Source organism: Catharus ustulatus, chromosome 5 (genome assembly GCF_009819885.2).
Source record: "Catharus ustulatus isolate bCatUst1 chromosome 5, bCatUst1.pri.v2, whole genome shotgun sequence".
Lineage (NCBI taxonomy): Eukaryota > Metazoa > Chordata > Aves > Passeriformes > Turdidae > Catharus > Catharus ustulatus.
This window is the reverse complement of record NC_046225.1, coordinates 10,938,907-10,965,138: the sequence shown is the minus strand read 5'-3', so window position 1 is coordinate 10,965,138 and position 26,232 is coordinate 10,938,907. Positions and strand designations below refer to the sequence as shown.

Below are 26,232 nucleotides of genomic sequence, written 5' to 3'. Positions count from 1 at the left end.
TAAAATGGAGAGGGATAAGCTGGGAATTATTATAGCTGAAATAATATGAACCCAAATAGGTCAGAATTACCTTGACCAAGCGATTACTATACTTTTTCCCACGTTTTTTCCTTATGTATACGTGACATGTGAAGTTGGCATGGTTTTGCTTAAACAAAACAAACTCTTTTTGGTCCTAAAAAGAGTAGGAAATCCACAGCTTTGCATACCCACACACTCTGAAGTTCTTGCTTATATTTCTTTCCAGCTTCTTCTCCTTTTTAAAAAAACACTGCTTGTTTTCCTTTCATCAAATCCTCTCCTGAAGCCGAGCATTCACGCCCATTCCCAGAGCAGAGCTGGGGAATGTGAGCTGCTGCTCTGTAGTTCATCCTGGTTTTTCCCACTCAGCAAATCCTTAGCACTAAAGGGGGCCAAATAAGTTGGAGATGAGCTGACTTGAACTCAAAAGCAGCCTTTTCAAAGAAGCAGTTAAAACCTTGAAGTGTCTCCTGACTTGTGGCTCATTCTGTGCAAGCACAACTGCAGAAATACTGACCACAAAGCACAAACTCCACACTGGATTTGCTCCCAGGAAAATGAGAAGTCGCAGAAATACTCTGCTTCTTGATACCTCCAATAAAAGGAAATGGTCTTCATCTATGACTACACTTAAGCCTGTGATCTGTGAACAGAGGTGCACTTCAGGCCTGGTGAGCTAGCTGCATTTTTGTTCTTTCCATCCATGCCTTTCACATAACACACTGGGGGAGCAGCATCCCTCTTGAGGCTGCTGTGCAAGATCACACTGACACTGCCTAGGATCCTGCTCCAGGAACTGATCCTTCTTCTGCAGAAACATTTGTAACTGCTCATAAAAAAAGATCATCCTTACACGTCTTCTTTCTCATCAAATCCCCAAATGCAAAACACAGCAGCTCAATCCAAATGATGAAATCATCCACCTAGTCGCTTGTTTATACTGCAGCCAATTCCCTTCCCCAAGGAGTTCTGCATAGCTGCTGTTTTTGTGGTCTCAGTAGTAGGAAACACCTCTTGCAGACCTGAGACATTTAAAGCACAGTACACAACCAGCAGCTCCTACTGGAGCCAAAGCATTTATTTAAAAAAAAAAAAATTAAAAATAGTATTAGCTTCTTTATTATGTTAAAGCTTGATCTGTCCTTTCCCTTGGCAGTTAGCAGATTCAAGTTACTTAAAGCAAAATTGAAACAGCTCAGGTCAAGAATAATTCTCCAATTAGCCTGAATAGGACTTGGATGAAGGGGAGGTTCCCACGATTTTCTCCTCCCAGGGAGTACCAAACTTAATCCGGAGACCACATGAAGGCAGCTGTTTCTAATGCCAGAGGGAACTGTGGGCAGCCAACTCGAGGAGACTCAACTTCAAACTACATATTCTAAGGGCAATCCAAACCTTGCCCTTCCCTCTCACACAGTTCAGCACCCAGTAGTAATTCACAGATTATTAACTGACCTGTTACTTGTTTGAGTTTCCTAGGTATTCCTGTAGTCAAGAAAAAACAACCAAACCCAAAAGCCTTCTTTCAACTTTTAGTACGGGGAAACTTGAGGAAAAATACAGAAAAGTTGAAAATCACTTTTGAGAGTCATGTCTTTATTTACAGGAGGCCTGAATGTTTCTGCGCTGTAACTTCCATGTTCATTGAGAAAGGCTGCATTTAAACCAACTGTGATGTCCTTTATTAATAATTTCAACAAGTTGAAGTAATTTCATCTTCTTTGAAGACTGAAGTACCACCAAGTGAGAAGACAAGTCAAATGAAACACTGTCACACCACTGCATTGCAAATACACAGGAAATCCAGCTACTTCATTATCCAGATACAGTTGGACCATCTAGAGTTCTCAGATGACTTGCTTTCCACATTTTTGTGTGAGATCCTTCAGGTTGATATTTACAGGTAAAACACACAATTAAAAACCCCAAATCACCACTGTTATATTTCACTAGAACATCGCTCTTGCCTCTCCAAACACATCAAAACTTACATACTTTAAAACACCTTTTGAGGCATTTAAAATATATATATTGACTTCTTTATGGAGCCCAATACACAAACAGTCATTTTGCCCCATTGATTTTTAAAAACTGATATGAAATACTATTAAAAATTTATGCCAGTTTACAAGATTAAAGAACAGGCATACTGTAAAAATGGTTTCAACTGCAGTTCAGTAAAATAAACACCAGGAAAGATACAGCAAGAAAATTAATTATTTTCTTCTGAGAAGCTGAGCATTAAATATTGCAATTCTTCAGTGAACATTTGAGAAAGGGCAAGTCAGCTGAAAAAATAGTACTAACCTTTTAAAACCAAGTACTAACACATCCCTGTGTTTGGCAGGAGATATGCCCTCCCCTCCAAACTGGAATTGTTTGGCATTTCTGCAAACCACTTAAGGCTGACACCTCCTGTTTCATCATTTAATGCATACTGTAGGAAAACATGGCAAAACAGTTCACAGCCCTTGGACTAAATTTTCAAAGAACTCTGAATAAACAGAGATCCACAACAGACTCATGCAGCACAAAGTTAAAAACAGCCAGTAATCAGAGTAAAAGAAACTGCCATTATAAACTGGTCAGTTTTGATACCTGTTCCCATCAAGTTAAAACTCTTTCCAAGACTATACCCTAAAGAATTGGTCTCCAAAGTGAGGTGCATGCACCCCAAGAGGATCCATTTGGGTGCAAGAAGAAAGTACATTTTGCAGAATTAACAAACGAAATTTTAAATAATTTAAAAATAGTCTTTATTTCACTTTTCTCTCATACTTTTTCAAATTCTACTCCTGTGTATGTACATAATAAATTAGTATAGTAGTACATATATTAGTTATAAATTAATAAATATACATAGAGTGTGTGCACACATAAGAGTTTTTAGTGATATGGGTGTGCAACCAGAAAGTTTGGAGACCACTGGCCTCGAAGATGCTGTATGATACTACAGCTGCTTGCACAATCACATATCCTGTTGCTGAATTCATTTTTTTAATGTCAACCTCAAAAATACACTCAGCAGCATATTTTCAATATGCCTACTGAGACATTTTTCCTTCAAAATATAAATGGATATAATGATACAGTGGAAACTTCTGAAGGATCAGGCTCAGATAACAAGGCTTGTTGACAAAGTATCCTTTGGTGGAATAAACTTACAGCAGTGAAATTAAGACATGTGCAATTTTTAAATCAGAACAGAGCCATCCTGTCCTTTCTGCACTTGTCCCATTTCAGTTCAGTACCAGCTCTTCTTCACCACCCATGGTCTCTCTTTCCTACAGCAACTTCATGAGGAACCACCCAGTGTTGTCTCCTTCAATGTGTCTATTAAAGCACTTTTACACCTGATTGCTAAAAATACCTGCACTGGAGAAAAAGAAATAAAAACTAACAAGAAACGTGTATCCTGAATCCACATTCCTATCTAGAATCCTGCAGATTTAGAAGATTTCCCATTTTAAATAAGGAGGGCACATATTGTATTAAACGTTCATCTGTGCATCACTCTGGGTAGTTTTGGTTGTTGTGCCTTGGATCTGGTTTAATTCAAGCAGAAGCAGATTCCCAGTGCACTGGGGGATGTGTGTGTGCATTGCAACACAAAAGCACACGTGTTGAGGCAGCGTCACTACACCCCACAGCAGAGCTCATGTCAGACACAACCCAGACAGCACTGCAAAATTCTCAGTTCTGTCACATTTGACCCCACACCTCAGTGATTTAACAACATGTTACTCAGAGCTCTGAATCTGGATTTAGGTAGACCTATGATGACTGGCTGCAGGGAACATGAAAGCCTTCATGATAGTCTATTCTGATCTCATTTACATCATAGATCATTTGCTCACTCTTTGAAAATGTCCAATAATTTCCATTTGATTACAACCTACTGATGATACCAAGTGCTACAACTCATTACATCTCATTGTAGGTTGTTTCCCAGGGAAATCAGCCTTGTGTTAGAAACTGAGCACATTGCTTTAGATCACAACTCCTCCAAGCTTCCACTTGCCATGATTTGGTAACTTTTATGCTCCATTCCTCTGGATCAGAGACCAACATCACCCAAAATTGGGAAGTTAACTTTTGTTATGTCACAGTTTAATACTCTCTTTATTTACCCCCAAATCTTTGAGCCTTAAAAACAAAACCAGCAATGTGGCAAGACAGGAAACCCAACAAAGGAGCAAAACTCTAGGAAGGGACTAGAAGGGACCTCTGGTTTATCAGGTCTAGTTGCCTACTATTCAGACACCACTTTGCATTTAATATCTTTCATAGACATAGTTGGCTCTTCCTTCAAAGCAAGACTCTGCCCAGAAGGCTGTTCCAGAATTAGGAACTTTGTTTCTAATCTAAATTTTATTTACAGAAAGTTTATACCCACTTGGTTTTGTGTTAACACTCAGCTCCCAGAGCTTCTGCCCTTTGCTTGTCACTTGTACAAGAGAAGTGTTGTAACTCAATGAAAAAACTTACTGCTACAGATTTAAAAAAAAATTAAAAATTAAGGCTCACCCATGAAATTAAACTTCCAGAGCATAGAGAAGATAAAATATTGAACTTTCCAGAGAAGGAAACACAGAAAAAAAAAAAAAAAGTTAGCCAGAAAGTGTGATTTCTTTAGTTATCCAAAAAAGCCTCTTCTCTCCTCATGCTGGATAAATGGGCTCATAGACATTGTAATCACTTGTTACAGGGGAGATGTTCACAGTAATCCACTCTGATGCTCCACATGAAAAAACTGTACAAAATTAACAGCACAGAAGGAAATCAATGCAATTCCAGTGACCATTAAAACAAAGACCAAATCACACTCTGTCTTGGTAGAAGCAAATACGATTTTAGAAGACATAGCACCCTTGAGTTTGGTACAACTGTGTCTCTGATGAAAGAACAAAAATCCCTAAGCTTTTGAAATAGTCTTCTGCATTCTGTATCTTTCTACTGATTCAACTTAGAAAACACATTAAGAATGGAGACAGAAATGTAAATAAATAAACAAACCATCCAGCATTCATTCACGAGCAACACAAATCAAAGTACCACATGTACATCTTTCTCTCATGTCCAGAAGATAGTGGCATGCAACACCATTATTGTAAACAATAAAAAAGATGCACATTTCAAAGCATGAAATAACTCTCCACTTCCACTAGGTTTATTTAAACCTTCCAAGTTGGGGATCTATGACTCACCAGCCTAGGGCAGCTGTCAAGTCAGCAAGAAGAGTTGCAAAAAGGGATCCTGAATTTTAAAATCTACTTGTAAAACCCCAAGCAAATGCATTGACAGAAGTCAACAAGGTGAAAGAAAAAAGTTATTTTCAGTTTCAGACATCCATCATCTTGCACCTAACCAGATCCAACCTGATTGGTATTATTCTCATGCAAATTTTCCATATTTAACACCTAATTTAGAACAGGCAAACAAGGGTGTAGAAAGCCTTCTAAGAGCTCATGAAATAAATATAGTTCAACAGGTATACAAAAGACATACTGCATATTATTTTTAGGTAGGCTACATAATTTGCATTTTTACTGTGAGAACATAAAAACAAAACTGACCTTCACAAAATTATGATTTCATATTGAATAAAACCACTTGCCCCTGCTTCTACTTACTAATAGTTTAAAATGAACAGTAAATTGAAACAGAGACAAAATATTTCCATGGTAATGTGAAGAGTAGACAGTTTTTTAGTGTGTCCTCAGTCTGGGAGAAAAAAGCCAAATTAACCTGTCCTATAAAACATTTTCAAACCAGAGCAAACTGGCAGAGAAACGTAAAAGGAAATAAAAAAACCTCTTAGACAAAGTTACAGAATTTCAAAGCAAAGTGAACTTTCAAAAAAAATCTCATCCAGATACAACAAAATGAACTTTCCTCATGCTGGTCATTCCATGTTTCTGTGGTTGATTCCCTGGTTCAGAGACCTAGAGCTGAGACAGCACTGGAAAGAGTAGGCCAAAGCCAAAGTATCACAAGCTGTCACAAGAAAGCTTGGAAAGTATTAAAAAAAAATAAATCTAAGTGAGCTGCTCTAGCTTTCTTAAGTATAACATCTGAACCTCTAGTAAATAGCATAGTGATAATATAAAAATAGCTTGCAAGCTAAGTTACCTTTCAAACTAAACTCCATATATTTAGGCTCGTATGAACAAGACTTCAGTCTCTCATCTTATGCTTTTTAAAAGCATTTTCTAAGAAATTTGCTTATTTTTATACAGTTATGCTAAAACCTGCCAGGTCCACATGCTTTTTAAGGACACACTTTGTTGCCTAATAGAATGTAAAAACACAGCAAAAACAGTGCAGAATTTTGTAAAAATACTTTAAATAAATTTGCACTTCACTCTAAGATTACTCAACAATTAATCACTGGGTTCAACAGCCTAAATCCTTTACTTCTGTTATCCTCATTGCACATCAAAACCAAAGTTGCTACTTCTGCCAAGACTCAAATGAGTGGCTCCTCAACCTCTGCTGCCTAATGAGCAATCAAACACTGCTCCTTAGGCAGAACCATTTTGGGCTTCTGCAGACAAAAAAAAAAATATAGTCCTGAATTCACCACAAAATTCTCTCTACCATTAAAATCCAAAGGTAAAATTTCAAAAGACTCTTAGAAGCAAAGATCCTCAGCAAAGATCAATACAGGCAGCTTTTCTGTGACTTCACAAACAATAGCTTTGTTTTTCTGACCACTTTTTTCTCAGCAGTACAGGCCATGAAAGCTATAGATCACTAGCTATGTATATTTTTTAATCAAAAAATAAAGGGCAACACTTACTACATTTCAAACTAACAGATGCTTACTTCTGGAAACCTAAAAGCTTTCTATAAATGTCTTAATTTCTAATGCTGGCAAAAAATAATTGACTACTAAGACATTTTTCTCATCTTTTGCAGCCGCAGAGAGTTTAAGTTACAGTACTGCAAGGCACATACAGAATCTCTTCCTTTCCAATACTCAGCAGATATATTCCCTGAAATAATTTTAAAATCCTCAAAACAATTAGAAATGCTACAAAGTTAACAATTTCTATTTAAAAACATTGCTCCTACACAACATGCATCTTTCTTGGATAACAAGTTAGCAAATATTTATAAATCTTTTTCTTTTCATTTACACTGGAAATGGACTGAATCATTTTTCACCTGGAAAGCAGTGTATCATGTCACATTAAAGTTATTGCCTTCATTACAAATTGCATCGTCTCTGAAAATTCACAAAGGTATTGTATTTGAAAATAAGCAGTGGGTGAGAGACTACAGATGCTGTTTAACCCATCTGAAAATGGGTCTTCACATAAAGCAATACCATCAGAGTAAAAAATGAGCTTTCTTCATTCAGTGGATGAGGACAAGAGAAACTGATCTAAGTGCATTTTGTTCAGTTTAATGCAATGTCATTAGCATTTAATTTAAAAAAATCTTAATTTTCTGGGTTTTGGGCAAGCATATCTTACTATGAAAGCAACTGAACTTTTAAGAGGTAGGTTTTTTTTCCATTATGCGCTTATTTATTTCAAATAAAACATAACCAAAAAAACACCAATATTTGCTTTTTGACAAGGATCAAGTCTCAAAGCCTGGTACAATATCTGACAGAGTTCAGTATTTTATTTGTCCTCAGCAGTACTAGGCTGCTTTGGAACCAGTGTGTTCCAGGTTGTCTTCATAGTCAAAAGACCAATCTACCGACGGTACTGAACCCACCCCCTCCTCCTCCACCTGTGGGCCCACAACTTCCCGGGGGATCATTGTCATCAAATCCATTGGGTCGGAAAGAGCAAGAGGCTGAGGCAGCTTGAAGTGCTTGTGTTCGAGCACTAAGCTCTTGCTCCTGAAATGAAAGAATAAAGACAATTAAAAAAAACCTCCTAACCCACCATTCATGCCCTTTAAATGGTTTTTAAAACAACATCACTAATTTCTGGTGAGCAGTTTCGTTGAACTTTCAAGTTGAACATCCACAGCCAATCTAAGATCCACAATTGTCAGCAAGCATAAGTGAAACATTTAAATCCATCTGAGTTCATGCTAAAACTGTATTTTATAGCAACGTGGGACATCACTAAAAATGAGACTGCTGATGAGAAGATAACAAAACTGGTTTTGATATGTTTTCCTATAAATTTTCATCCTAGCAATTTTCAGATGCTCTTATTCTTGGTTGCAAAGTCAAAAGGTAAAATCTTGAAATCAATGTTAATTACTTTAAAGACACTTTTACATTCTACTCAATCAACTGCATAGAGTAACAATATACTCAGATAAAAGGCCAAAAGATGGACAAGCTATCTAGTTTCTATTCTATGCAGCTTTTCAGCTTTCAAGTATTATTGCTATCCTAGCTGTTATAACTTAATAAGTCTCTGCATCTCTCAAGCACTTCATAAAAATGAGAGTCAACCTCTGGAAAATGTACCCGCACAAGTGGAAGGAACAGGAAAGCTCTGCCTCCTGCCAGCTGCTTTTTCAGCTGAATGCTCCTGAGGCTTCTGAAGGCATCTAAGAAGGGGATGAGCACAGGCTTTTCCACCATTAGCCATATCAGGCACTATTTTGTCTCTGGCCAATTAGCTCAATAAACCCTGCAGCAATTTTGTATCTTTAGTATACTTTTCTCAAATTGCCCAAGAGTTTTAGGAATGGAGGGAGAGAAGCCATGTGTTAGCTCTGGAAGGTTAACAGGAAAAGACAGTGGGGCCTGGCAACAAACTGAAAATATTCCAGTGCTATGGCTCATACTGATAGCTGCCTTCACATGACACTTCATCACCACACATGTCCCTCAAGGCAATGGGAACAAACTTTAGAACAGAGTTTTAGTAACTACAGGGGTCACCTTCAAATCTTCCAGACTCTATTATACTGCCATGAAATCACTAAACTGAAGACTTGTCCAAATACTAAAAGTAGTCCTCATGAGTTTAAATTATTTTGCCCTCTTCAAAATGACAGCCTAAGTTAGAACTATTGTACACTACTAAGGACTGCAATGCATACTTACTTTCAAAATTATATAAGATATTTGGAGGACACTGTCTACACAAATGTACTGGGCATATTCCTGAAGACAGTATTATATCCAGCAATATGTGGAGTGATAGGCTAACTCTACAACACAAAAACTAACAAAGTTTACTAGGAATAACAAGGAAATATTAAAAACTCACTTATAGTACCAGAAATCAATTGCAGATTCTGATTAAAAATAGGAGACCTCACATAAATAGCCTGTTTAGTTGAAAAACTACTCTACCAAACTGTTTAGCTTACAGCACTGGCATTTTCACAAGCAATACCCTTATTTCTAAAAGTGCTCAATGTTTTCAGATTGTTATATTTATTATATTTATCCCAGTAGTTAAGTAAAACTTGATAGTCAACACAGTTCTCTGGATTTTGAATAATGTGGAGCACCTCTTCTTGCTTTCTACTTGTTCCCAGAAAAGGTTTGAAAATCTGCTTTAAATTGAGTGGGAGCTACCCCTACTGCAGGTTTAGTTATTTATACTCAAAACATCTTAATTTACCATGTGGTAAACTGATATGCAATAACAAAACAAAAGCAGTAAGATACAGAATATTTTTAAACATGCCTTCTAAAAATTAAAGGTTTTCTCAGGACAGAAAAATATATTCTTAACTTAGCTGGAAAACATTAGTTTAGAACTCTGAACCAACAGTGAAATATGGCATCTTAAAATTAGAATAATCTAACTCAGTGAATCACAGTATGAGCATTAATTTGAGAAAAACAGTAACCAAACACTTGTAATGAGCCTCAATTAGAATGAGAAAAGGTCAGGAGCTCAGAAATTCTGAGATTATTGAGACACTACAAAGAAAGCAAACACTGAAGAATTCAAAAGTGAAAGGTAGGTAAAGATCTAAAAACAAGCAAAAAAACCATAGAAAGCAAACAAAAATAATATGCTTGGAAAATATTTTTCATTTTGAGACAATTACAATTTAAAAAGGAAAAAAACCCACCAAATAGGGCAAGTAGGAATGGTTTTAAACTAAACAAGGGTAGAGTTAGACTAGATATAACAATGAATTTTTCATGAGGGTAGTGAAGCACTGGGGGCTGCCTGAAGTGTTGGTAAATGTCCCATCCCTAGAAACATTAAGAGCCAGGCAGAATGGGACTTTGAGTAACCTGGTCTAGTTGAAGATGTCCCTGTCCATGGCTGGGGTTGGACTAGGTGGCCTTTAAGGACCCTTCCAACCCAAGCTATTCTGTGATTCTGTGATCAGAGACAGCTGCTAGAGAAGCCAAGAGAAAGTGAAGACAAGACATGGCATATAAGCAAAGACAGACAGGACATAAATGCTTTAACCTCACAGCTTGAAAATAGCAACAGCAATTCAAACTCTCAGTTTTCCTGTTCATGTTTGTAAAACTTGTAAAACACCTGCAGCAGATTTTCCACAGTGAGATTTAGCTCATTTTTTCTAAGTTAAATTTACCTAGTTCTTCTAATTTGAGTTGGCTTATAACCCTTACAGGAACAGCTTAACCCACCAAAGAGCACACAGTAAAACACACTTATACTCCTAGAACATCCAAAAATAGCAGCAATGCTGTAAGAAAAACATATTGAAGTGTGGAGAACACTTTTTTTTTTTAACAGCAAACAGAGCTGCCACAGCTAGGTGAAGTTCTCAGACCACAGGGAGTGTGCTGCTGGCAGTGCTGGTCCCACAGAGGATATGGCATGGGCAGCAAAGTGAAAATAGAATCCAGTCACCCACATCTGGTCATCATTTCAGTTGTTCCAGCATTTGGGTAAGCAGTTTTGTAAGTAAAACTTCACTACAAATGAGAATGCACTACTAAAAACACCACTTCAAAGTTTTTAAGTAAACTTAAGCCACTCTTGTAATTTCGTAAAGACAATGGAAGTTGGAACTGTTTGCTGTCTCTCGTGTCTGGAATTTCAAGCAGTTGAACGACCTATATAAGCATCTCCACTCAAAGTTTAAACTGAAATGAGTTTATGCCATCTTCCCTGGCACTTTCCATCCAACAGTGACAACCTTGCTATGAAACCTGTTCAACAACACCAAGATGAAACCAGACTAGTGATTTATAAAGTTAATATAGCAGAACACTTAAAAGCTACCTTGTTCTTTCCTTTAGACTGCCTCCTGTGAGGCTTAAGGAGACACTCTTTACACAAAATTTCCATCTTACCTGCAAGTACAGTTTGTTATCTTTTGTAATTGCATCCATGAGGTCTTTTTGTAAAGGAGGGTCTCCATTTACCCAGAGGCCATTTGCTGGATTAGTGTTGAAGCCACAGGTGCTGTTCTGCTTTTTGTAAAACAGAACATAAGCAGTGTCCTTTGGAAATCTACTGGTGATTTTCTGGACTGACTGAAATGAGGTAAATGTCACTCTGCTGTCATTGAAGAGAAACCATTCTCTCGGCATCTCAGTGTCCAGCTCATTTTCTACAACAGTACAAGGACTCTCCTCTGTAAACAATTTATCCTGAGGAGAAACTAAAGAAAGAGCTGTAGACTGGTGGCAGAGCCCAGAAGGCCCTGACCCAGTAACATTTCTAGCATATGAATAATAATGTCCACTTTCAGAGGATACACCAGAATGCACCACCACAGAGCTTAACACATAGGGCACCAACTGTGGGCAGGTCACTTCATCAGCACCTGAGGGTTTCAGTTTTTTAGCAAGGTTTTCTCCAGTATCAGAAATCTCCACACCAACAGACCAGCCTCCTGAAACAACAGCTAAAGGGGATGTTGATCTTTTCACTGGCAGTTCCAATACAAGCGGCAGAGAAACATTGTCCAAGATTTTGCGCCTTATGTGACACTTTGGATCATAAGAAAATCTCAAAAGAGTGAGAATGAGGTATTCAGGTTCCTCAATGATTTGCATAGTTTTTTCAGCATTCTGTAGAGAGGCACACTTTTCACAATAATATTTATTGTCTCCACTAAGGATCTCAGGTGCCAGAAAATAATTGAGTAAGTCTGTAACTGACAGGGTGTTATTACCTACTAGACTCTGAGAAATATCCCCATTATTTTCAACTTTGAGTTCAGAAATTGTGGTACTCTCAGAGCTTGGCTCACTAGAACAATCTTCTATGGTTCCTTCATTCATTATTGTGTCACATCCACGATTTTCTTCCAAATTACTGAGAGGTGTTTCTGCAGCAGGACTGGTTGCTAAAGTATTACTTTGCACCATGTAGTCATCTTTCACTTCAGAATGTTCCACGCATTTTGGGTCAACATTCTCTAAGGAAGTTGGAGGACAGAAAGCCAAAGAGAGATCTGTGAAAGCTTCTTCCTTTTGAGACATACTTTTGCAGTTCAAACAGCATATGTTAGTCTTCAGTTTTCCTCCAAACATCTTCTCAATCAGAGTTCTTTCATCACTTCCCATACAAGGTGCTCCAGTAAATACTTGTGTTTTATGGACAGCTTCTTGTGCCTGGGGCTCGTCAGTCATTACGCTTTCAGAATTCTTGGTTGAGGACAATGCTTTCAAAGTTCTCTCTTCTTCATGCAACCTGAAGACAAAGAAAAATAAATCCAAGTAGCTGTGCTGTTTTCCAAATGCTGTCACACTATTTCAGGTTCTTTTTCCAGCTAAAAAATACAGATGGTTAAGTTGCTAGAAGTGTCTTACACTAAAAAAAACTGTTTATTTTTAATACAAGGGAGCTGAACCATAGAGGTCTGTACTATCCAAAACAGAGTACAAGAGACAAGTACATTTATTGCAGGTCTCATTATATATAACAGAACACAATGGATATACTTAAAAAACCGGCAAGTATTTAAAAAACCCTAACAATGTTTTTATTATTTATCATTACATTGTATTAATAAATCAGCCCTCCATTTGACTGGTCCTGTATGTCAGACTTTGTAAGAGAAAAAGTAACTATTTGTCTACTGCCAAATTATTTCCAAAGAAAATGTCAGAATTCTGCAGTCAGGAAAGTTAAGAAACTACAGCAAGAAAATCCAAACTAAAAGAGAAACCTAAGACACAGGGAAAAAAACATGAGAACACTATTTCACTATTGAGATAGATTTCTCCAGAAGTGGAATGTGTCTTAAAGCAATATTGCTTAAGTCCATCTCAGCAAGCCAAAAATAAAGAGTGTTATTAATAAATTCAGGTATTACTGATTTTATCTGTGCCACAGTTAATTTGCTTACTTAATTATCTGATTATAAAGACATGTACATATCTCTGTGACTTATGTGCCTTGTATGAAATACAGCTGTCTCCACCAACATGAAATTCCAGAAGCACAACTAAACTGCTTTCAGCAACCACATTAATTGAACAACAGGACCACGACTTGAATGTAACACCCATGTTTAGAGTTATAAAAGTGGCACAATGTTACCACCACAACCTGTTTTCAATTATGTGGATTCAAAATGGCATCCAGACTTCACCACAGTCTAAACCCACGAAGCAAAGTAGCTCCCAGACCATACAAAAAAACCAGCGAAAGACAGGAATGAGGTTGAAAATTCCTAATGCCTACTCATGCAGTGAAACTGTTACACAACTGCTCCTAAAGAGTACAAAAAGATGTAGGACTGTAGATTCATTCCCATTAATGGCACCATAACCATACCTGTCCAGCAGGAATCTGAGATACTCTGAGCAATCCTGCTGGGATCGAGGGGTGAACCATGGTGGTCTGGAAGCTTCAAAGAAAATTCTAGGAGCATATGCCTCCCTCTGTTCAAGTGAGAGAACAGGCAGGGTTACATAGGAACTACTTTAAAAATTGGTTATACTATTTTAATATTAACAGCTGAACTTTGGACTACATTATCCCAGAGTAGCTGAATGAAATACATGGTACACAAACATTTAAACAGCTTAATCATACAAAGGGAGAGCCATTAATTTTGTAGCAATCACCTCTAGTACAAAGATAAAAATAGTTTATCCTGCTGGCAAATATTAATGTTTAGTGAGTGCAAGTCAGGTATTATGCATAATAGCAGCTACCATTCTTGCTGGTGAGTTAAAAAACCTGTTTGCTTTCTTCAGAACACCAGTACTTCATAAGTACCCATTTATTTTGAAGTTGATCCAGCCTCATCCCCTTCACAAATTTATTGCTATTATTCAAAGAGAATAGATGTGTCTTGTGCCTTTCCAGCACTAGCAAAATGTTTGGAACAGCTAATAACATTCACATTGAAATCTGAACTACAATAAAATTTAGTGTAAAAAAATCACTGAAGGAGGTCACAGTTTCCCCTAAAAAAGATACATAAAATCAGCTTATATATCAACTCTTGTCTTAATTGGATTTTCTCATTCTTGCTTCTCAAAGAAACTACTCATAAAAACACCAAAACACCAATATCTTCCACTTAGTGAAATATGTATTTCATAAGTCCATCCACACCATCTAAGCATTTAAAGGCAGACTCATTCCCATACAAAACTGGAACATTTATACTTGATATACTTAAAAGGACTCCCATGGCATCATGTTTGTTTCTCGATTTTGGTGTATAGATCTGGGTTTTACGAAAAGCAGATGGAAAACTGACATACCTGGGTATGGGCCAAAAATGCAAAAAGATGTTGTAATTTTCTCATTAGGGAATTACAGCCATTTAGATTCAGAGATAAAACATGTCTTCTGAAACTGAAATGAAAGAGAGAGACATCAGTTTCCTTGCTAGACTTCTAACAAAGCAGCTATCATTCCAGCTGGGGCAATTACTTGAAATTGAAAGAAAGTAAAACACATAACACTTCCCTTTAATACTGGAACTCTGCTCTAGTGCAGAATTAACACTGCAAATACCTATGTTTTAAAACATTTAAGCGAGTAGCAATGGGATACAGACAGACTTTTTCCAATACCCTTCCAGATTATAACAAAAGCATCACCAAAAATCTTTACAATACAGCAGTGAGTAAGGACAGTGAAGAAAAAAAGACTTGTCTTTTGACTCTAGGCACAAGGATTAGGACTTTTAGTGGCTAAAATTGCAGCTTGCAGAGTAGAACTTGAACAAAGCAATCAGTAACTGAGTGCAAAGAAAACCACTCAGCTCTAGCAAGCCAAGAGACCCCAGGACATTTTACAATTCTGTGAAAAATCAAGAAGGCAGTAACTGCAATAATTATTTGCAATGACAAGAGCTATTAACAAGGACTTACTCTGTAGCCATAAAAAGTGCCTGAATAACACTGTTCATGTAGCAAGTATTTCCTAGATTTATTAGGCCTGTCTTCCCAGTTTCAGATTTTCCAGAAAGTCTAGATAAACAAGATGGCAAAGAACTGGACTGAGAAGTCCAGGCACTCTGACTGAGGATCAACTTAATCTTCTCTTCAGTGGGTTTGGGCAGATCCTACAAGAGAAACATTTTACACACTTAATAGGTTTTTTATTTGTTTCTATAACAGGTCCTGCCATTCAGCAGTATTGTATCTTCCCCTACTCCCCAATTCTCCTTCAAGGTCTTGCTGCTGTCCCTGATAGCCAAGGAAATACAACAGCCACCCTGTCTTTGTTCCCTCCCCTCCTTTTCCTTCAAAGTCTTATATTTATTTTATATTTCAAGCACAAGGTTGACATGAGATTACATGATTAGCTCTTTTCTCCACATGGAAGCTCTGAAGAATTTAGATCTGTGGAACTACAGCTTCAGATCTGGGAAAACAAAAAAGCATTCCACACTCTTAACATTCCTAATGTACCTTAATAGCTTCCAGAATGGGTTCATAGAGCTCTGGAAATCCTGAATAATGATACATCATACAGTGTATCAACTCAGTCAACTGCATCAAAAAGGCTGTACTGGAAGGCAAGCCATCTCTTTTGAAGGAGTGAACCAAACTGACCACGTGTGGGACAATCTGAATGGGAAAACAAAGAAACAGAAAAGTGTTAACTGCATTTGCTCATTGGTTTTTTTCTTCTACAAAATACTTCATTGAACTTCATTGGTTTACACATGTCAAAGGATAGGGCATGTATAGATAGATTTGTTATTAGATAAGAAGTGGTTGAGAAACAATGACTTGAAAAACCATACATTATTCTTTACACATGACAATTTTCAAGCAGTACAATTAATTATTCAATGCTGTCTTTAACTCATATAGCAGGTTTTGAAAGGAATGTTATGAACTTAGAAGGTGCATGCTAAGGTTTTAAATAGTGCCCAAAAGTACTCATCTTACTAAGGATATTAACTGCAAATATTTTGCTTTTGTGCCACAACTAACAGTTTAGTATCTTGTTCTGATTTCAGAGATATGATTTTTAATACAAACGTGTCAATTTTCATTTAACAGAACCTAATGTTTAGACTCATGAGCCAATGAATACATTCCTGCTATTCCTACAAGCAGGAAACTGGCCCACAGCTCCACCTAGTGAGGCAGCTCAGCTCCATACACCATGACCATGTCATTTACTATGAGCTGAAAGTCTACCACAGCTATGGTAATCTATGACACTTAGTTCAGATTCAGGACTACTTTAAATTGGGTCAGATTACAATCAGAGATGTTTACTTCATCTCCTTCCTCTTCTTCAGCACAGCTCTCTACTCTTAAATGCATGAGACATTAACCTTAAGACACCAAGTAGAAATTTCTTTCAAAGCAATTTACAAAGAGTAAGGACTTCTCACTGTGAACCAAAGTATTTCAGACACCTTTCCCAGTTCCCAAGTGATCAAAATGGATTAACTGTGAAAGAAGTTGATAGAATAATTGCTCATCATTAATTACTATCAAACAATTTATAAGCTAAAGACATGAAATACAAAACATGAATGACAAGAATATAGGAATAACAGGAATGACAAGAATATAGGAATCTGAGAAAGGTATATCAATTACAAGAACTGATATAGTTAAAAACTATAGGTGCAAAATACTGATTCGCCATTTCTTCAAATATTGGTTATTCTCTGAGCATAAAATTTTTTTAAAAATCTCATAAATAAACACTGCTCTTTAGGTAGGCAAGATACCCACTGTCTAAATAGAAAAACAAAGATTAAGTATTCACTGTACCACAAGGCAATAGTGAAAGCTATTGCAATGAAAAAATTCTATCTTCCACTTTATAAATGTGGGTAGACAGCAATGAGAAAGCAACTACTGAGCTCCAAGGAGATTTGGATCAAGCAGATCTGAGATATGATAATTCTGCACAGACAAAACACATGGGAAGAACAGAAAAAGCACAGGTTCTCAGTTCTGTCAGTTAAATTCTGCAGGTTGGATAATATTGAATGTTACACTTTGAATACACACAGAATTACCAGTTCTGGGTTGAGGTTGCATTAAACTTTTATATGTGAATAGATTTTTGATGATCTTACATTCTACATCATAAGTACAAGTATGCTTCTACTATAAAAATATCAAACTAATTTATGCTGATGATGCTCAAGTGTAAGGAGGGAGAATGTAATTTCAGATGCATTACCAAGTAAATTCATTCCTACTTATGAAATGTGCATTTGACCCTTTCATAATCAGACCATTTGTAATTTAAAAAATAAACAAGCACTTAAAGTGAAGGAAGATATTACAGAATATTAAATGGTAGTAGCACAAAAAATGATAGTGAAGAAAATTGTTCAAAATGGAGCAAAAATGGTCATATCTTGCAGGGAGGCATTTATGCAGTACAGCAGGCAGTCTTCAATAGACATTTTCTTTGTTAAATCAAATTTCACTTTCTAGAATAAGTTATCTCATATTTTGCATTTTTTCTATTGTTTCATCTCTCTCAGGAGAAGAAAAGCAAGAAAGTTAATATAGGAAATATTTATGTTTTGAGCATATTTAAAGCTTTCAATTGTGACTCAAACTTCTATCCTAAGACAGCACAGAAACTTCAGACATGTCTCATTAAAAAGCAGTGTAAACAGGCATAAGCAATTACTCTGACATTAAAAAAACGGGTTTTCTATCCCTTCCGAGCCTTGGGGACAGCTTAGAAGCAATGTGCAAGGCTGTTACTAATAAATCTCAGACACTTCTCCTAAACTTTAAGCTGAACACCAAGTGTGGGAACACCTTGCTGTATTAATACAAACAGTCACTGTCATACCCTCCTATCTACGGCCTTAATTAATGAAATGCATTTTGAAGGGTCATTAAAAATGGTGACCTTTAATTTGTCCAAGAACACTGACACAGTACAGCTTTCTGGAAGTGAAGCACTTCTTGGTCTCATGAGTCTATTCAGGGTGACCAGGTTACATAGAGCAGATTGTCTCTGTTATCTGTTTTCCCCAAACAGCTGTCCTCAAAAACCCACTTGCCGCCCAACTTGATCAGCCAATTTCACACACATAAAATGGATTTCCAGAAGCATGCAGTCAAAACGTGGTGCCCAGATACTCCTGCCAGAAATAGGTACATACAAGGAAGGACAATGCTTGCTTCCAGTCATATATGGAGTGGTTGAATCTGGAAGCTAAAAAGCCTTCCTGTGACCACAGGAACCTGATTCTAGGACCTTCCAACAGACAAAATCCAAGCACATCAATTCTTTTGCTCTTTACACCCATTTCAGAAATCACACAGTGAATGAGTGACATTTCAAAGCACTGAAAAACAGTTATTTAGTAACTCACCAAATGAAAAGCTTCTGGAGAATGCTGGAAACTAAGTAACATGTGGGAAAGGACAGCAAGGGCACCAGGCCTCACTAGAGGAAACCAAAGTCGATTAAAGACCTAAAAAAACCCACATTTATTTCAGTGAATCTGCAAAGTAGAATTTCAGCAAGCACAAAAACAAATCTTCAAACACACAACCATTTGAAACAGACAAAATCATTGCATGCAAGTGACAGCTTTAGATGCATTTACACCACATTTGCAGAGTATGCAGATACTGTATGTTACAATAAAAAGATTTAACAATTGCATAGTTGGTAGCAACTCCTGTCCCCCTCCCTCAGTTTTGAATGTTCTTTTTCAACATACCAATTCGATCTTAAGCAGAGTGACATCAATGAGGATGGTAAATTTCTGGACTGCAGCCAGTCCTTTCAGCAGTGCAATCACCCATGTTTCCACGTGCTGAGCCAGAGGCCAGGATAGCCAGTCAATCATTCTGCAAGGCAGTAGGAGAATAAAAAATATAAAATAAGCAATACACCACTAACTTCAATCCCAACAAAAAAGATACTCTATATTACCTTGCTACATGCTTATACAATAAGACTCACAGTAAGTAAGGTAAGTGGTAAATTAATTTTGATTGTATCTCAGGTCATTTAATTCTGAAATTAATAACAATTTATTTAATACATTTGAAGTAAATACGCATCCCCAAAAATACCAAAGAATGAAAAAGTCAATATTTTGTATTGTTTCTTGTTAGTCTAGAAAATGCACCCTGATTTTACAGACATTGAGCTTACATCTGACAAAAACTTACCTGCACCTGGTAAGCTCCCCTCTAACACCTTTTACTCCAAAGCAGACCACAACTGACTGCTAAGGAAGCCTCTTCAACTTAAAATTACATTCCTGGAAGCCAACTCAAAATCTCTAAAGGTAAAATCTGGTCATTTGAAATATTGTGCAGTCTGGGGTCTACACACATCTCAAAAGGGAAAACTTCACTTATGCTAAGAAAAGAAGTGAAGGGACCTCCTGTGCCTAGAAAATACAGTGAAATATCAGGAACAGAAAACAGAGGTATTCTATCCTTTTAAATTAAAAATAAATTTATACTAATCCTTAAGGCAGACAAGCAGATGAGACACAGACAATACTGTAAGGGAGTTAAAACATGAAATCTAGGCTTTGCTCTTCAGGTATTTTAATTGGCAGTGTTTTGAATTTCCTTTAATTGTCCACAAGATTCCTTTCTTCAAGCAAGATGAGGTAGCACTAACTAGATGGAAGGAAAAACTTTCTACCACAAGAGTGGACAGATACTGAGACAAGTTATAATGTATATATCTTAGAATTATGTACAATCTGCAGATATAAGATTCAACGGTTTCTCTAAAATAAGGGATCTTTGGAACTGCCTTTTTAACAAGCAAGCACAAATCTTACCAAGTTTCTTCCATATTGCTACAAAAAAATTGGGAAAAAACATGGCAACATCATAATCACTGCTCTGAATTTACACAAAGTTCTCATTTCCCTCAAGATGTTAAATTCAAAACATGTTTATCCTGAGCAACCTTTCCATCTATCTTCTAAAACAGAGAATCAAAACCACAGGCCAAAACTGTTTTTGTCTGCAAAGAAATAACCTTAACCTAAAAAAAAAAATCCCGCAACTCTTAGTCCAATCATCTTCAAATCTTCCCTTCCCTGAATTGTAGCTTCATATTTTTCAGCAATGTCAGAAAAATCTGCAGAGCTAATTTAAGCCTAATGACATATTTTGTTTTCTTAACTGCTTTAGACAAGTATTCTGTAGAGCCCTACATCAGAACCACTACTGTAAAACATCTGACTGTTAATCTGAGAGTTAATGATTTTGAGAGCAGAAACGAAAGCCAGAAGAAGAGACAGAAGTAAACTTGCAGACCTGCCTGAGATTCTCCCAAAAAACATTAAAACTTAGATCTGATAGGTAAAGACCAGTTTTTTGGTTGTACTAGCTTGGCTTCTGCTCTGTTGTCTTAAAAATGCAGTCATTGATTGCAAAGGCAGAAACTAGCATGGGCCATGATGACCATCAGTATGAATAGAGGATGCTATTTTGGGTTTGACTAGATTAAGACAATCTTAAAAGCCTCAAGAGGACCTTCTGCCTCACACCACCATAAAAGCAGCAGATATTTTACCCATGCATGTGCCTAGGAAGGACAGTGTTTTTGATATCTTTCAATAGAAAAAAATTATTTGTGCAACCTCGGACAGTAACTTCTTTCACAAAGTATCTTCTTCACACATAAATCAGGTGTGAATCCCTCAGATCAGAAAAAACCAAATCCAAAATAGGAACAGAAAATGTTTAGATTACCTGGCACCCCCAACAAATTACAAGTCTTTTACAGTATATTTTTTACAATAGGACAGAGCACCGGTTATATCTGGAGTATCAGAGAAACTGAAAATTTTGCTAAGAAAGATACTTGGATTGAAGAGCAAAGAAGCATTATACTTGTCAGGACCCTGAGTACAGCCAGTTCATTTCCTCCCAGAGTTCTGAAGTAAGACTCTTCTGAAGTAGAGCCATGTATCCTCAAAGAGATTCAACAATTTTCTGCTTTTCCTCACTGATGCTCTTCAGGTAAGGGTTCATGAGACAGCTGAGTCAATCAAAACTAGCTCAAGCCAAAATCCAAATAACCTTTCTAACAACATCTTGTCTGATATATCGCCCCCTCTGAACAAATTTCACTTATGAGCCTGTTAAATATAAATTATTTACTACTCTGTGTTCAATTTTAGGCAGACTCTGCAGTGCCACAGAAGTTTTACTTAGGAAGTGAGCAACAAGATCTCTAATTTACAGTCACCAAAGCGCTGCTGACTCTCATCAGACCTTCTTGTGCCCAGAGTTCTGCATCTCCTGGGAATGCTGCAAGCCTGATGACAGCATTGTCATTTGGTGCTCCAGACATTCCAGCTGCATTAAACTCTTAACAATTGCTCCACTAAGCCAGAAGAGAGTAATAACTGCAAAGGGTTGCCAGAGGTAGAAAAAGAAACTGGATGCAGTGCTGACATGAGTATCCAGAAACAAAACCAACAAGGTTCCATGGAACAAAACTAAGGGCTCTTAAGAGAGAGTATTACCTCAAAGAATGAGCAAAGCAAGTAAGACTGCCCTTGCCTTCCAAACACAAGAGAAAAACTCACCCACTACATGGCTGGTACCAAGAAGAGAGCACTTATTTGATAATAACAGCTTCTATTGTAATCAAAGCTCAGCATTGCATTACTTGCCTAAGCAAAGGCACACAGAGAAGTTGTTCTCAAGTTACAGTTATATGAAAAGACTGTCTTGATGCAGCAATGCAACAAAAATGTTAAAACTACACTAACTTGAAAATGAATCACCAGCACATGACTGGCAAATTATCAGCATGAACAAATCCTGAATTTCCCAGCTCTGACTTTTAGGTGGGCACACACCTTAGCTGAAGTATCTTCAGTCAGGGAGATTCTTTTAAGTTCCTAAACAATAGGTCTTACCCCAAATTGTATTACTAATGCTGCTGCTTTTCATTATGTTTTGATTGAAATACAGTTTCTCCAATTACTGTAAACACAAGGAATGTTTCCAGTGTGAAAACTCAGTATTCCACCAAGATTTTCAAGTGCTACACTACATGAAAGCTTAAGTATTACACTACATTCAAATGGATGTACTTAAAAGTAAAAACATTGCAGACACTGAACTCTCAGTTTAAGGTTTCTTAGAAGTCATTGTTTAAACAACTTCTAATTGTCCCCTGTTTAACTGTATTACCCATTTTCCTACCCTTCAGTGCTCAGTAACAGCTTGTTCAATAGGGTTTAAAAAAAAACAAAACCAAACAAACTTCAAGGTCTTTATCCTTCTACCACTGTCATCTTGCTGCATCACTATTATTCACCTATCTGAAGACACTAGTCAAGATTGCAATCTTAATCCCAGTCTGTTTACACTGCTACTCATCTCCACCACATTTACTCAAGGTTAGATCAGTGACAAACATAATATGCAATTGCTTCTACATCATTCCTATTCCTCTATCATTCAAAGAGCACTCAAAAAACCTATGAGGGTTTGAGTGAAAAGGGTAATAGAGGCTGTTCTCTATGAATCCTAACACAAAAATCCCTGAAAACTAACTAAGCAGTAAAACTCATTGTCAACTATCCCCTCTCTTCAGAGCAGATGATGGTTAATCCCACCACCTAATAGTGCTACCCTGCTTCTTGGAAAAGCAGAAAGGTTCATCTTCTGAAAACAAGGTCTTGTTTCTCAGCTTGACTGTAAACCCCATGAAGTTTCCTACTTAAGCCCAACTTCCATAAAGCAGGAGACTTCACTTAAGATGTTATTTAAAAGGAGTACAGGTGCTTCCTATTAGTTTCTATTTAACCCTCTTCATTCACACCAGCAGAGCTGGAGAATGAAGTCAAATAGCAATGAAGGCAGCAATCTTAAACAGAAACCAGGCCAGTAACACCCACAGCATCATATGTATTATATAAAATATATCTTTAAACCTTAACATACCAAAAAGCATGATGTGGAACACCACTTAAAAAGCTCCTCTTTCTTATGCTTTTCTTAGGTTGGTTTTTTAATGGAAACTTAAGTAACAACTTCAAGACAGGCAAGACTGAGAACTCTTCTCTTCCTTAGCAATGAAATACATTACCTGCACAGAGCTTGAGTCATACTTGCATCTTTCACATTAGGATCTGTAGTAAGGCTCCTGATGAGTACTGTAATCATCTGCAATGGTATGTGCTGCACAAGACTTGCCAGTGCAACAGAAGGTTCAAATGAAGTATCTGTAACAATTGAACATGATAAAATGTAAGAAACTAAAAAGAAAATCCCATAGACAAAAGCTTTAGTACAACTTCACCATAGTTTAAAAGTGACAACAAATCTGTCCTACATCTTGCATTCTATTACCGCAAGCCAAACCAAAACTAGGATGTATCAATGAATTAAGGGCAATGAACAGCAGTGAATTACAAACTCCTTTAGTTCATTTCATATCCATTCAAGCAAGTGACAAGCTGCCAACTTCCTCCTCCTCCTGCACCCTAAGTGGAATTGAGAAGTAGGCTTTGTATTTTTCTAAAAAAAAGTACCATAAGTTGTTTATTATACTTCATGTTAAGCCTGTTAGCATGAAGTATAATGAATGTAATTTAGTGCAGCTGGTATTCCCCACATCCTATCTTAACATCCCTGGTAACCATACCACTTATGTATGGCAAAGTGCAATGTTAAGTTTCTCAGGTGCATCAACAGCAAAGGTACTTTCCAATACGAACTATTACAGTAGTTCATAGATTTCAGAAGTCAAAAAGGACTGATTTACAATCACATTTCCATTACTCAGGCACCAGATGCTTCTTAAAACTTTATATATTGCTTTTGCATATATTATCTATATGTACTTATAAATCCCAATTTGTTAAACAGTTCCAAGGAGCAAGAAGGAATAGCAGCTTTTCGTTGAATCACAGAACCGTGTTGGAAGGGATATCTGGAGACCATGTAGCCTGACCCCTCTGCAGGCAGGATCACCTGGAGCAGGTAACACAGGAACACACCCAGGTGGGGTTGGAACATCTCCAGAGAGAGAGAGATTACACGAACCCCCTGGGCAGCCTGTTCCAGTGCTCTGCCACCCTCAAGTTAAACAAGTTCTTCCTCGTGTTAAGGTCAAACTTGTGTTTTAGTTTACGGCCTTTGCTCCTTGTCATGTCACTAGGCACTACCAAAGAGTCTGACAACAACTTCTCGGCAACAGCCTTTGAGATATTTATACGCAATTTACTACTGATAGCTTTAAATCTTTCTTAACAGGGCACCCAACACTTCATTTCAGCATATCATTGCACCAGGGTTTTTTCCAAACACCATTATGTTCCACAGCAAAATAAATCACTATTCACCCTCTAGCTTTTGGGGCAGGAAATAAAAAAGGCTTTGCCTTCTCGACAGTCAAGAAGTTGCATTTATGTAGGTAGGTGAGAAAGCAGCGGTTCCCAGGCGATGCCCGCGCTAAGGCTTTCCTATTTCCCTGGATAACTCATGCCCCCGTTACTCTGCACCGCTCCCGCTCACCCGCGGCGGAGATGACAGCGAAGAGCTCCTGCAGGGAGGGCAGCAGCGTGTCGGGCTCGGCCTTCCAGACGCTCCTGAGCAGCGCGCTGACCTGGGTCACCTGCGAGACGTAGAGGCGCAGCTCGGCCTCCCGGGTGCCCTGGCTCTGGAAGTGGGCGATGCTGCGCACCAGCTGCTGGCAGAAGGCGAGCGAGAGCTTCCTGCCGCGGGGCAGGCACTGCGGGAAGTCGCTCAGCAGCTGGCAGAGGCGGGCGCAGAGCGGCGGAGCCGGCCGCTCGCACACCAGGCGCAGCGCCTCCACCTGCAGCAGCTCGAAGAGCTCCAGCACCGAGGGGCAGCTCATGATGAGGCGCAGCCCCGCCTGGATGTAGTCGAGGATGGCGGGGTCGCGGTTGCTCAGGTCGCCGTAGCCGCGCTGCAGGAGCCCGAGGACGAGCCCGCGGTTGAAGAACGCCTCGAACTCGGCGCGGTGGAAGCGGCCGTAGGCGTCCAGCACCTGCCGCCCCACCTGCCGCTGGAAGGGGTCGGGGCCCTGCAGCACCAGCCGGGTGCCGAGCGCGAACATGGCGCGGCACTGCGCCTGGCTCAGCGGCGTCTCCGCCGACTCCACCACGCGCCGCACGATCACCCGCTTCAGCGGCAGCGGGTGCGACGAGCTCACCAGCCCCTCCAGGATCTTGTCCATGGCTCCGAGCGCATCGGCCGAGCGGCGGCGGCGGCGGGCCGGAGCAGGCCTCGGCGGGGGCCGCCGCCGCCGCCGCCTCCCCGCGGCCCTCTCGCCGCCCTGCCGCGCAATGCCGCCGCTGCCCCCGCGGCCCTCGCGGCTCCTGCCCGCCCCTCGCCCGGGCGGCGGCGGCCCCGGCCCCGCTCCCCGGCCCGGCTGAATCGACCCCGGTGGACGCGGCCGAGCTCTGGCCCCGACCCGGAAGCGGAGCCGCACGAGCGGGAAGCCGGTCCGGAGGGGGCGGGCGGACATCGCGCAGGCGCCGGCTCCGCCGCGGCCCGCCCCGCCCACCGCGCGGGCGGCGGCCAATGGCGAGCGAGGGCGGGGCGGGGCGGGGCCCGGCCGTGAGGGGACGGAAGGGCGGGGCGGGGCGGGGCGGGGCGGGGCCCGGCCGTGAGGGGACGGAAGGGCGGGGCCGCGGGCGGGGCCGGAGGTGCCGGGAGAGGCTCCGGGAAGCCGCAAAATTAATTCACAGCCTGCGAGGGTTGTTCCGCTGTCCTTTTCTTTCCTACGCACTCACGGTCCCGCCGACCCGCTCCCTCCGCTCTCACGGAGACACTCCGTGAGGCGATGGCCGCCCGCTCCCCCCTCGGCCTGCGTGCACTTCCCGTCAGCTCTCCTGCGATGTGTATTTATTGCTTCAGTTGCCGCTCTTCCTCGCTTTAGTCATTGCTCG

At 39.3% G+C, this 26,232-nt stretch overlaps 1 protein-coding gene across 1 annotated transcript; it reads right to left on the bottom strand.

Moving 5' to 3' along the window:
• Positions 1-1,537: 1,537 nt before the first annotated feature.
• On the bottom strand, positions 1,538-25,546 carry USP38 (ubiquitin specific peptidase 38). The gene is made up of 10 exons (XM_033060212.1): positions 24,833-25,546; positions 23,403-23,538; positions 19,039-19,168; positions 18,685-18,786; positions 15,779-15,937; positions 15,236-15,429; positions 14,621-14,714; positions 13,680-13,786; positions 11,243-12,590; positions 1,538-7,879 (listed from the first exon to the last, which is right to left on the bottom strand). Exons 1-10 carry the CDS (start codon positions 25,515-25,517, stop codon positions 7,718-7,720), a joined length of 3,117 nt encoding a protein of 1,038 aa, XP_032916103.1. The 5' UTR covers positions 25,518-25,546; the 3' UTR covers positions 1,538-7,717.
• Positions 25,547-26,232: the final 686 nt, after the last annotated feature.

Coding starts and splice junctions, on each gene's coding strand:
- USP38 (XM_033060212.1), bottom strand. CDS start 25,517: ATGGACAAGATCCTGGAGGGGCTGGTGAGCTCGTCGCACCCGCTGCCG. Junction 19,169..23,402: donor ATGACTCAAGCTCTGTGCAG/GTAATGTATTTC, acceptor ACTGCCTTGCAG/AATGATTGACTGGCTATCCT. Junction 18,787..19,038: donor CTCTGCTTAAGATCGAATTG/GTATGTTGAAAA, acceptor GGGTTTTTTTAG/GTCTTTAATCGACTTTGGTT.